General features: G+C 33.6%; 1 protein-coding gene across 3 annotated transcripts in view; it reads right to left on the reverse strand.

The window, feature by feature from the left end:
* LOC112046662 (sal-like protein 3) overlaps positions 1-13566 on the reverse strand; it is a 32668-nt gene extending 19102 nt beyond the window's left edge. For 2 of the 3 annotated variants that reach the window (XM_052891247.1, XM_052891246.1), the window contains exon 1: positions 13371-13538. In XM_052891247.1, coding sequence (XP_052747207.1) covers positions 13371-13413 — 43 coding nt within the window. In that variant the 5' untranslated portion in view covers positions 13414-13538. Of the gene's footprint in view, positions 1-13370 lie in introns of all 3 variants that reach the window. The other variant, XM_024083373.2, reaches the window with a different exon arrangement.
* Positions 13567-14447: the final 881 nt, after the last annotated feature.

The raw sequence follows: 14447 nt of genomic DNA on the forward strand, positions 1-14447 counted from the left end.
TTTGACTTTTAGTCTTCTCTCTAAAAAATTTCTCTTTCAAAATACTATTGAAACTTCGTAATATTCCACTTGGAACCTGTACTCAAGCAGTTTGCAGTTCCAATTCGATCCTGAAATATATTACAGGAACTCAACTGACTTATTGGTACTAGGCCGTTTCATTTTCAGCAGTTCGTATCTTTCAACCATTTGCTAAGTTTTTGCAAAAGCTTTTTATTAATTCGCAATATTTGTATTAGGGACGTTTCTAAGATTAAATCTATTTAATTTCTGGTTAATTGTTTAGTCGCAATAGCATTTTATGATAATAGATTCTTAGTGAATTGTGCGTTAAATTTTCCTAGTATTGTAATTTGTATTTAAAAACATTTTTTATGTCTCTTTTTTATACTTAATTAGATAGGTAATATTAGGTGTATCGGTACTTAGGTATAAGTTATTTGGGCTCATTATGGGCGATATCTCAGCGCTGAGTCCATAGTCCTAGTGGTTAGGTATGTGGCATACTTAGTCAAATGAAGTCAAAAGTACGCCAAATATTTCGTATTGAGGATTCTTACCTATATTAGTAGGTAGTTGGTATATCTCTGTACTTACTAACTACGTCTGATACTAACTAACATAATATATATGTATAACGGTTAGGTAAAATTAGTTACAAGATATTATCTACATACCCTACCCACCTAATAGAAAGAAAATATTTTTAGTGAAGTTTTATTAGCTACTTGTGCAGGTATACATACACAAGCGTTTGTTTTACGGCAGTTTCATTTAAAATTATAAATAATAATTTAATCTGATCTGATATCTAAGTAAAACTTTCTTATTATTGTGGAACTATGGAAAAAGATCGTGAGGAAACCTGCAGACCTGTATTTTCTTAATTATCTACGTAGGTATGTGAAGTCTGGAAATCTGCATTGGGCCAGCGTGGTGGACTAACCTAACCCCTAAATCTTTCTGAGAGGAGACTTGTAGGTACTTGTACTCAACAGTGAGCTGAAAATGGGTTGCTAATGATGACGATGAATAGGAATGTACCAACCTACTACTTAACTTACGCTCTGAAATAATATAAGCGGTTCTGATTCTAGATCTGTAGACATTTGCAGATTAATATTTTGGTCGAAGTTCTAGTTCTAGATATACCTATACATAGATTGATACGTATGCTTAGAGGAATATTATTCACGTTACTGATTGCTATAATTGTTCGTATGAAATCAATATCATATATTACGCCACGGGCGGCCACTTATGACCACACTCGGAGAGCGTAACTAATTTAGTTAATACCTTTTACAGAGCTCAGTAGGACTTTAGCAAAAAAGTAGTATCTAGTCTTATGTAAATCATTGGTAGGTAAGTAAATGCATCGGACTCGATTTTTTCCACCTTATTTATAATCTTGCATTTACAAATTAGTATTTTCTAGCGCATAGCTTGTGCGCTTATTATGAATACGCGAGGACGCAATTAATCCTTAAAGGGCATTTGTTTATATTGATTATGAAATTTAACCTGGCATTGCTTCGCATTTTTGTACAACATTGAAGTGATTTATGAAGACGTGAGATAAATAATGGAGTAAGTATATGAATGGAAAGCTTATACTACCTAACTTTACTTATGTGGCGCAAAATAATTTAATTTAATTACGTGTATTTTGGTCAAAGAACATGAGCCACGTTAAGCGATGAACTAATAAATATTCCCTGTCTTATATCTATTAAGCTAAACGTCTAGTTCGGAGGAAGAACTATAATAGGGAAACAAGTTGGTGGAACGCGCTTGCCTAGAAGATGCCTATTCATTTGACTTGAATGTATACCCATGTTGTAGGTGGTAGGGAAAACGGAAGCTGGAAGGGCATTCCATAACTTCGCAGTGTAGATCAGGAATGAATAGCCGAAACACTTCGTACGCGTCCAAGGGACATCAACTACATATGGATGCAGCTCTGCGTTGCCTGGCAGTTCTATGGTAGCTAAAAAGGTTAAGAAGGAACTAGATCGAAAAGTTAGTGGGCGCACTCTCCGAAATAGATGCTGTAGAAAACCGTCATACAGGCAACTTTACGACGATATTCCAACGATTGCAATTTAGCACCTAGTTAACGCCTCTAATGAGCCTTCTAGATTGGCAATCCACAGAGTCCAACGCAGCGAGCTGTTATTTGGCTGATCCATCCCATTAATGGGAACAGAACTTCATGCATGAACGTACCTGAGCTTTAGGTATATAGAGTAAGAATCTTCTTACTCTGCTGCTCGGAACAGCTGCTCCAGCGTGAAGTATAGCGCTTCACGTTATTGAGGATACCGAGCTTTTTACCAGCTGTTTGTGCTTTGGTCTCAGTGCATTCTCCTCTCTTCAGTTGAGCTTAGACGATATTGTAATACCTAGAAGCTCACTACTGGATTTAACTAGAACCTCTTTTATATAGAAAAAGTTGACAGAAGCAGTTGCAAACATAGTCTTTAACTGAGCAACACGTCGCAGGATATTCAAGAAGGCTTAAGCATGAGGTACTCCCTGTAAATACACTGGTAATCATACCCTTTATGTCGAAGAATGATGTAGCAATGCTTTGCAGCAGATATATATAATATCAATATGAACAATATGGCAACTGTACCTATGTACCAAGAAACTCTACATTGTGTAGGTTTCAAAGACGGGAAGGTATCTACTTAGCTAATTCTCTCTAAAACTAAAACTCTACAATATGTAGGTTTCTGGCAAAGATTTTCAATCTTTGAAAGATTTTCCTACCGCAACCATTTTTACAAAGCCTACTGAGAAATGGGAAAGGGCCCATCTAAATTGTGCTGTCTTTGTAGGTAGGTAGGCACCTGTTAGGCTACCTCGCATGCCTTTCCATGCAAATGGTGAGGTTAATCAGAATCCTAAGAACTTAGAAATGCCCATGTCTAGAAATACCTATGTAAAACAGCATTACATCAACTGACATTGTAGGTAATCGTCAAAAAATCAACCGGTTAAGTGAATACTTAACTCCATAGTCATTTACTGTACCTACGTAACAACATTAAAGTTGTGCCCGCATGTACACATGTATATTTACTTTGCTATTATCATTATGTTAACGTTTTTCATTGGAAGTCGTTGGTGATAAGTATTTTTGGAAAAAAATAAATAGGTGATATGTATAAAACAAACGTGGTTTTGTTATGTTAACGACGGTAAGGCATGTCAATAATTAACACATGAACGTAACCACAGAATTACCAACTTCGGTATCATGTATAACACCTATATCAATATTCTGCATAACTTTGAAACATTGTTTCACTTGTTATTTTTTTTTAAATGACTGTTTATTTTTACTAACACTATCTATAGTTAACGATGGAACGAGCTATGTTAGGAGTATATCTGAATGATCGAATCAGAAATGAGGAGATCCGCAGAAGAACCAAAGTCACCGACATAGCTCAACGAATCGCGAATGTGAACAGCCCATGGGCGGGGCACATAGTTCGAAGAGCCGATGGACGTTGATGTTCCAAGGGGCTGGCGACTCCGGAATAGAAAGCGCAGTGTTGGTCACCCACCGAGTGGACTGACGACATCAAACGACGACGTCTAATGATTTTTCCAGAATTTTGAGTTGCTTTGTGAAAATATGAGTAGGTATATGAGGTATATTAGCTATGTCTTGCTTGCTGTTCTGTCTGTGTGTAATGACTAATGACATAAAAAATCAAATAATTAATTATTATTTTATCTTATAAGTACGTATAAATACTAATAAATTCCCGACGGGTTTCTTGCTATCATTATTTTTTAATTTTCTATTAAACATACAAAAATAGAACATAGTTATGTATCTAACACAAGTAAACCTATAAGTAGCTACATGTATTTAGTTATAATGCAACATCAATTTCAATGAACAAAGCTGTATTGTCTATTTAAATGCTTTAGGTATTTAACATTTACTTACATAGCAGATATCTTATACATGTTAATGTCGGTATATAGGTATATGTATTAAAAATTCATGCTACCTATTATCAAGTAAGTATATTATATTCAATGTAAGTGAAATCTATTTAACCTTTGGTATTGGGACATCACTAATCATCCATTGTTATAATTCACATGTGAATAGACGAGTAAAATATAGTTATCACGTTTTTTAATTTATAGTAGGTATGTACACACCTACATAAAATTATCTATCTATATCTATACTAGGTATAATAAAACTGTAGCAGGTCCAATTCTGTACATTGAAGATATTTGAAAATTTTTGTTGAAGGACATTACCTAAATAATCGACCGATCGAATCGAAAAATCAAATATATTTTTTTATTTTTTGTCTGTCTGTCTGTCCGTATTTTTGTTGACAGGACATCATGCTGAAACTACCAATTGAATGAATTTAAATGACTAATTAATAATACCTAATCTTAATATGAACGAATAGATATTATGGTTTGCGGTGAATTTTCAGGATTTGAAGGACATTTTTCTAGCAAGTGTGCTTTGCTACGTGATGTTCTGTTTTAGATATTTACCTACCTACTTACTCTGTAAACTAAATTGCAGTACTTATCTTATGCATTCGTTCGTTCGTTATCAACCCGGATCACAGCTGAGCTAGAGTCTCCTATCAGAAGAGGAGACTGGAGGAGACTGGAGCTCAGCATATTTTAAGTATTATCTAACTCAAACTATGTTTAATTATTGAATATCCAATAAAACGTAAAACTAAATAAAAGTTTAAACTCGATGATAAAATATTGCTATCGTCGTATTTTATTTAATATAAATAAATTAAAACATTTAACAGAACATTTAATTTAGAAATTTACACATATCCGAAAACGGTATTTATATTTTTAAAATGTACTAAATTATGGGTACATCATTTATGTTTCTGAACTCATAGATAATATGGTTGTCATTTTAAAAACTCGTAATAGGTTGATATTATTTTATCAGCCATTTATTAAGTTACCAGCTACATAAATATTAGCAGATATGGCAGTGCTCGGAAGCCATTAATGTCTACTAATAGGTATTTTAAAAATGTTTCTATAAATACGCACTTATTTCTTCTTATTAAAATACGTCCACGCGTGTGAGCATATTTGCTTATCACAAACCAATTGATTTCCCAACTTTCACCATAAAATTTTTAATGCCGCAGCGTCGCTCTATCTTTATGCGATACACAAAAAATATTCGGCTGTCGCATTTAAAAGTAAAATTTGTGAAATAAACGATCTAAAGATGCTAACACTAACGCACCGGTTGGAATGTTTACATTGAAATGCAAGCGAAAAGTGAGCACCTACACAAAACATTCATAATAATCCCGGATAATCTTGCGGTAAGGGCTTAAATGTCTCATTTGTAGCGAGATACCGGCGCGGTTAATGCTCAGTTTGTAAGAAGGAGGATTAGAGGTGTCTGTTTGTCGCAATTTGGCTTTGAGCTTTATGTTACTGAACGCGACGCGGCACGCTCAAAGCTTCGCACTGGCCGCCAACGCGTCTTACGCAGAAATACACAAAAACGCTATTGCGTCCGTTCTCGGCGAACGGCCCGTTTCGTCTCTCGATTCAATGCCAGAGATTATACCTATTTTTGAAGCGATAAAAGACATTGTATGATTTGATTTCAATAAGCATTTGATCGGACCGACCCTTACAGGTGGGATTATATCTAATTGTTGTATGGATTGCTGAAATGGAAAAGGGAAATCTATGAAAAATTGTTAACATTTTCACATATTTTTATACTTTATCAATATTTTTTGTCCCGTACCTATAATTACATATGTAGGTAGGTACATAGGTTCTACCTAAGTAGATAACGCATTGCCACCTGGTAGGTATATCATTTAATCGACAGATCCATAATTATAATAAGTTCTACTTTTTGAATGGGTAAATCTAATTTTATTTATCTAATTTTATTATTATATTATTATTATATTTAAAATTAATATAATAATAATATAATAATAATAAATAAATATAAAATATAAATATAATAATATATATAATATAATATAATAATAAATAAATAAGTCACGAAAGCTTATCAATTTCTGATATTAAAAAAAACTGACTAAACATGGATCACTTCAAAAACAATATAGTACGCAATCAAAAGTACAAGAATAAAGGTAGGATTGAGTATACTCGGTACTAATTTTTCTGGCATTTTTAGCTAAGTAAGCCCCAAAAGCTCTACATTTAACGCTTAATACGTCTAGAGTTTGAATTCCCCCGTTTGATTGCTTTATTGTCATAGCCTTTAAAACCATACGCTTTTTTGGGGCAAATTTAGAGGGGAAAGAGGAAATATATTAGTCATAGAAGGTATATCTTTCAAACATGACTAACATTTAATAAAAAATATACCTACTTACGTTTGTAGACTATCTATTTTATCGGGTCAAAGGTAGGTCGTCATACCTACCTTTCTATTGTTTGTTGAAGTAATATATAATGATTGGCATTCAAATTTGTGCGCTTTAGAATTTAAATTAGAAGGTAATTAATCCACATACAAAAATAATATTATTGAAAGGCCGGGAGTATTGGCACACACATTAATAGTTGTCATTAGGTATACATCATTCAAGGTAAATGTACGCCAGAACATTATTATAGCACCACGATATTTCATTTTAATATGAAATAGAACCGGATCGCGGACTAGTTTTGATTTTGCTCATATACATATATAAAATTATAATCACATTGATACACGCGTTTCACGTAATCATCTAAATCATCATCATGAGCTAAATTTTAATGGCCAACTGCAGAGCCTAGCCCACTATACTGCTTCAATGCAGATTGGCGGGCGATAATGTTTGTGTGTATTAATTATTTCCCACTTAACTTAATTTAGCCTATTTTAACAACTCACTAGAGGGCTAGGCTTCTCTCCTAGGTCCAGGACCCTTAGACCCTAATTAGCCCCAATAGATACCTAATTCTTTGATTCTTCATCATCATTGTTAGCAACCTATGTTCAGCTCACTGTTAAGCACGAGACTCCTCTAAGAAATGAGAAGCGTTAGGCACTGGCCTAACTGGCACCATCGCTGGACTGGCTGACTTCACACACGTAGAATAGAAAATTAAGAAAATTCTCAGATAAGCAGGTTTCCTAACGATACTTTTCCTTCACCGTTTGAGACACGTGATATTTAATTTCTTAAAATGCACATAACTGAAATCTTGGAGGTTCATGCCTCGGGCCGGATTCCAACTTACGCCCTTCGAATCCTCTGGGCTATCATGGCTCATAATTGTATGATTAAATAACAAAAAAAAAATTGTTTGTCTGTCTGTATATGCTTCCGTTAATCTTTTAATCTACGGAAAGGGTCCTTACTCCTTACGCATCATTGAACAAAGTCTGGAGCAACCTACAGGCTTCGTTTTTTTTTAATCGGACGTAAAGAAGATGGTTATTCGGATAAAATTGAATTTTAGTCGGACGGAGTTGCGGATGTCTACTAGTGTGGAAATACCTAAAAATAAATACCTAGGTATTTATGTTGAAGTTTAAACTAAGTATAATTAAAATGGAGGATTTTTATCGAAAATAAATACTAAACTAAAAAGCTTCAAAAGCTCGCTACACATAACACTTACGGATTCTAATAGCGTTTTCACTTTCCTTGATATTTGTCGTTTAGAATCGTAACAAAGACAATAATAAATCTAAGTACCCACTTATATATGTACTCATCTATTACGAATATATCAGCAAAAATATATAATAATCGCACGCCTGTTCCGATGATTAGTAACTAATATATCCAAATACATGAAGGCCTAAAAGGCTAATCTCATATTTCTATTGTATATCATAAATATCTGTAGATAGGCTTTAGGTGTATTTTTCTGCAATTCTGTTTTCCTTAGTATTGGCCATTAAAGTTTCATTAAAGTCTTTTTATCTGTGTGGCATTGGCAAAGTAGTTAATAACGATTCCAGTACCGACCGCTTTTCAAACTTTCTATTGAAATGTTTCATTTCACTCTTTATAATTAGCAGGGTTTATTAAAATTAATAGATTGGGTTTGGGTTTGGGTGTACTCTTCTATAAAAAGATCCCCAAGACTGTGATGGACTTGCCAATGCACAACTTTAAGCAATGTGTTAAAAAACATTTACTTAGTCGAGGTTACTACACTATTGATGAGTTCCTTAACTACAAAGGTGCTTGGAGGCCATTGGATCAGCTTCCACCTTCACACAGGAAATAAAACTATAAGAAATTGTAATTTAATTGTTATCAAATGTAAATTGTAATACTGTATGACTTTTTCAAAAGAGCAACTGTTGAGTTTCTTGCCGGTATCTTCTCAGCAGAACCTGCCTTCCGAACCGGTGGTAGAATCTTTACAAATAGTCAACTGACGTGTCAAAAGTGCTTGTAAACTGAGCCTACTTGAAATAAATGAATTTTGAATTTTTTTAATTTAGATTGGTGGGTAAGTACTCATTGCAAATGCAATGCCCCAGGCTCTCAAGTTCTGGAATCCTTACTAGAATATCTCGATCGAACTGAACTTAGAAAATTTCAGAAACGTAAAATAGCTGATGATAAATTAGCTTAGCATTTTTATGTATTTGTATATATTTAATATTTTTTAGACCAGTTTAGTGGGGTCTCATTTTTTATTTGCACCAGGACCCTTGGTTACCTAGCTACGCTACTGGTACTGTACCAAAAGTGTCACCTTTTAATTGCATGACGACTTAAAACCAGATAGCGAGAGTAAAGTCACAAGTAACCGCTTGTATCAACGGAGTTAGTATGAGTAGGTGGATAGTTTCGATCGTTAATAGATAAAAACTTTTCTAAATAATTTATAAAACGATCATAAAATAGTGTAGCGGTTAGATTAATAAAATTTGACGGCCTGTCATTCTACTAATATAGAGCCACTTAAGGCTTTTATCGAAATATGTTACTTAACCGTGAACAAATACAAGTTACACTTTATGTCTATTGTAATTAAGCTCATTTTTGGATAGTGCCCTTTTACTGCCAAATGTCTCTTTGATATTTGGAATAAATGTTAAGCAAATATGAGGCATTTACGACCTGATCTTTACTATACTCTATTATGGTGTTTGATTTAAACAACTTACTAAAACGTAATATATTAAGCTTATTATCAATTTGAAAGCAATTTTTTTTTATTCCAACGAGATACATCAATTAATTTAATCATTAAATTAATTAAGATGGGAAAATTATCGCAGGTGTAGTATCCTAAATATTTGGCTAAGTAATAAGAATAAAAACCGTGAAATGTGTTTTTAATAAAAGAATAACGAGTAAGAAAATTATAATTAGTATTTCTAGGAACTAGGTATTTTTTTTTTACCCAAATGAAATAAGTTGCTATACCTATAAGTATAGAAAATAATAATTATATTACTACTTAGTTACTACGCCATTGTAATTAAAATAAACTTATTTGAACTTAATCACTCTTTATTAAAGAATTATGCTAACGTTAATTGCTAGGAACTATTAGGAACTCTTTACAAAGGAATTTCCATATTTTTTGTCATCTAGCATTTTGTCACGGATTATTTTAATTGCGTTTCCTAACAATTTAACTTATAACCTTTGTTTTATACTAAAAACCTTACCTTCTTAATAGGTATATACCTTCTTCGACTTTTCTTTTAACTTAAAAGAAAAGTCAAAGCTATGTACCTATTAAGTACCTAGGTAAGGTAGAACTGAAAATATTAATAAGGAGTATTTTAGGTAAGTAAATAATTTATTTCATGATGATTCTTGTATAAAAATAGAGGAAGATGAGTCTTTTCTCTAATGCATCGTATACATACCTATAGTACTTCTACCAGTAGGTAGTAGGTAGTTTAGTGACCAGTCTTTAGAAACTTTGAAAATATTTTAACTTAGAAAGAAACCCGTGCAATGTCCTCTGTGAATTGCGAGTATGAAATTATGGTGCACCTACTGTTTAAGCCTTTGACATTTCTAAAATGAGAGTAGGATTTTAAAATCGTACCACAAATCCCATAGTAAATGTATTATAAGTTGGACTTACCCTATTTTAATGTGCCTAATTTTTCTAATCTGCGCTATAGGAAGGTTCCTTTATAATTTTTTTTGTAAGGTTTTATGAAAAATAATAATAATATTTATAGGTATGTGAGTGTGAAAATTGAAACTATATTTGACACAATATAATACTTCTTTTACAATACAAAAGAAAAATTACGTAGGTATAGGTACCTACTGCAAATAAATATACAATTATACAATTCCAATTTGTAAACAATATCACATTGTTGATTTTAACTGGTTATGTAATTATTACATAAACAATAGATTAGACAGCCGTGAAATAAGTTACCTAAAAGACTCAACTTACGAACTTCCAAGTCCGAAACATTAAGTTTTTACTTTGATTTTTTTCACTAATAGCTAGTTCCTAGTTCCCAAAAAAACATATCTAATTTAGCTTCAATTTACTTCAGCAATGTCACGATGATTCTAGATTTAAACAACCCTAAAAGCCTTCTAAACTAATATAATAAAGAACAAAATTAGATTTTTTGTTTGTTTATTTATTACAAATATGCTCTGAAACTACAGCACCGATTTGAAACTCTTACACCAGTGGTAAGCAGCATTATCAACGAGTAATATATTTTACCCCCATATTACCACGGGAACAGGAACTACGTAAGTAAATTGCTGCTAGTATCTATACTAATATTATAGAGAGGCAATCTTTGTTGTAGGGGATAGTTTCTGGATCTACAAAATCATTTTACCACTAGAACGTTATTTGCGAGTTTCACGGGCTATGTTTTATCCCTGTATTCTTACGGGAACGGGAACTACACGGGTAAAACCGCGGAGCATCGGCAAGTGTTTGATAAATTGGAACCTTATTATTGCTGGAAATATTGCCGTGTAAAAACTCGTTTCCGTTGTATGATAACAGTATTAAATGTAGGGAAAGACCTCGAAGTTTGTTCATCATCAATTTTGAAGGTTAAAAAATATATCAGCTTACATACATAATGAATTAATGGTTAGGAATTCCAATGCTGAGTGCACCTCTTGTGTTCATTTACATGCAATCAATATAAAAAATAAATACGCCATATAAACAACTGCCTATAATGATTATTATTTGTAGATATAACATCCATATATTGCTTACAGTTGTATTTTATGGAAATTTATATTATTAAACTTGTTTTATTGTTCTGTAAAATACTTAGGTATATCAGGTACATATTAATATATATCTCTTTAATGTATCTAGGTACTCTATTAGCCCACCTACCCGTATTGGAAAAGCGTGGCGAGTCTAAGCGCCATATCCCCTTTCCTATAGGTGGGAGGCCTGGTCATGTAACAGATCGTTAAAATCGATAATGACGATATTTACCCTGTGTAAGTATAGCAACACCAAAAAGCACAGGACCGATTAAAAAGAAAATTCCGAATTTTGTAAGTTTAAAATCACGACTAAGGAAATCTGATTAAATTTATACGGATGATATAAACATAACATTCAAAATTACCGTGCAGGTCAGGAAATAGTCATATTTGATTAATTAAATAGATAAAACATTTTTACTAATTTAGTAGTTTCTACCTATTTATAAAATAAATTTATCAATAAATAATGCAGATAATTTTGAACTTTGTGTGTCTATCTATCTACCTATTTAAAAGCATAAATCTTATCAAAGTGATAAAAAGATTTTTTATGAATGTCCATCAACTTAGAATAATAAGTAACCAAAACAAATCAAGGTCTGTAATAAGTAAAAAGCATTCTAAATCAAATAAAGCTTTCACAAAAGCTTAAAATATAAAAAATGATATCTTTATGTTATTATGTGGTAGGTACCTAAGTAGAGAGTTATTTACATACCTGAATGAATAGGTAAGTAGATTTATATGAGCTTACTTATCTAGTTGTAAAAAAAATTTGTAAAATGCTTATATTATTTGTAAGATGCTTATTATATTTCTAAATAACAGAGCAAACAGTTCCAAACTGCAAAATATTTTAGCTACCATCTCTATCTAAAAAAAATAATATTACTTAAATAAATTAAAAAAAATACCTATACCTATTCCTATCCCATCTCTAATTGTATTTTTTAATTATACGTGTCAAGTATGTTATTTTAAAGTCCATTCAATAAATATTTAATTATTTTATTATAATACTTGTAAACATCGTGTTTACAAGCAAATTGTGGATAAATAAAAATAAATTAAAGATATTGTTGTCAAGTACCTAACCTATTGTCAACAACAATCAGTATGTATTTGTAAATTTCTCCAAAATCAACGTATAAAGAGATATACTTAACGATGATTAATAAAAAGGCGAAAAAACAGTGATTTAACTAATTCGATAAGAAAAAGCTCACTCGGAACCTGTGGCCGGAGGCATAAACAAATTCTCAGAGAATAACTGATATTTAAGGTACACACGTATCTATTTATTGTAAAATATGTTTTTTACTGGCTCAATGATGATACTTATTTATTTTTACACATTGCATTTTAATTTCACGGAAAATTCATTAAATTTTATTATCCTATGAAAATAGGAAAAATGGACTTAAACAAATTCTAAATAAATCTAACAAACAAAATACAAAAATGCATTCTAACATTTATATAGTTACGAAATATCCTTCAAGTTGTTGAAAAACATAACATCAAAAAAATAATAAATAGAATCCTCACAAGCAATTTTCAGACCTTTTGTTTTTAAATTTTAGTAGGTCTCTCTATTTTCAAGATTAGAGTTTTCGCTAGATCAAAATTCTACAAACGTTATGGGCCAAAATAATGTATCGAAATCAACAGTTGAATATAGATTTTTAGACAAATTTTCGTTTGTTAATGACGTTACAAGTTTTATTGCATGAAGCTCTTACCAAATTTTTTGTTATTTTGACGCGCGCATCTACCAAATGCGCGCAGGCAAAATTGTTTCAATTGATACGGAACGGTTTCACCACAAATCATAGCGCATCCCTAGCAGTAACTCACTACACCTACCTACCGCACATTTTCCGCGCAAAGCTCAGAAAGCTCGGGTCGATGGTCGATGTATCACTGCACTGTTTACTCAAGACGAAACGCTTAGCTATAGAGCTCACTTTTTACGTCAAACGCTCGTAATAACGAGACATTTTCGCCGCGATTTTCCGAATTAGAGTGAAAATTAAAAAAATGCTAGCAACACGATTGGGGATTTCTGCTAAGTGTTCACAAGTCGTGTCGTCCGTGTGTGAGATGTGCAGTGCTGTGGAGTCGTGTAAGTACCGATGGAGACGCGGCGGACGCAGGCGGGCTTGACGCGCGGCATGGTGGCGGTCAGAGCCGGCGCATGGCAGTGCTGGCGGCGGTCACTCGCGAGCGCGGCGGGTGCGGAGAGCGGCGCGCGAGCGGACGGGCGCAGCCTTCGCCATCTGAAGCGGGACTGAGCGCGAGGCGGCGGCGGGCGGCGCGCGGGTGTCGCGCGCGCGCACCAGGTATACGGTTATGACAGGAGGCGGGGCCGCGCCCGACTCATAAATCAAACTTCGCCCATTCGCACGCGCCGCACTCCACTCCCTCCTCCATATTCCATATTCGGGGCGGGGCATATTTTCATAATCATAACGCCTCATATTCATAAGTGACATGTGTCCGAGGCGCGAGGCGCGAGGCGCGGTGGGCGGCGCCGGCGCCCGCTAGATGGCGGTGGCGGGCGCCCCGCGAAGCCTCCCACATTCGCTAATTGAAGCTACACTGTAAGTTATAATCCTTTGTTTGTCAATTTGCTATATTGCTTTCATGCTTTCATTGTAGCATAATTTTTATTTATTCATATTTTTTTAATTACCTGTGCATTCTTTAATAATTCGTTAATATAAAGCTCTTAATGTAGGTAATATTGTTATAGAAAATAAACTTTCATATTTATTATAGCTAAGAATAATCTGAAATTTACTTTAATCAACTCAATTGATCTGCGGTTAAGGACCGACCTTAAATCCTTGATTGTCTTGGGTTCGATCCCCGCCCGTTAGATTGTATTGTTCACTCTTTACCACAATCTTTTCGCTCAGTTGGACCTGAAAGGGAAATTAATTTTGTTTTGTTTATCAAAAGAAAAACATAAAACGCTGCACCTCAATACAGTTGTATCTTGTAGCCATTGTAAAAAAAAATCACCCACCCAAAATAACCGCGATGCTGTGGTATTGGTACCTACCTACCTATATAAAGAAACATTCGTTTTAATATTAATTTCTTCCTGAATACGTAATTTCAAGCTTGTCAGTGTGTTTCCTCCGGCTACCTAGGTAGCACTGCAATAATGGAGCACAAAAAAAAAACTAATTTAGTATTAACAAA

This window comes from Bicyclus anynana, chromosome 3 (assembly GCF_947172395.1).
Source record: "Bicyclus anynana chromosome 3, ilBicAnyn1.1, whole genome shotgun sequence".
In the NCBI taxonomy this organism is placed as follows: domain Eukaryota; kingdom Metazoa; phylum Arthropoda; class Insecta; order Lepidoptera; family Nymphalidae; genus Bicyclus; species Bicyclus anynana.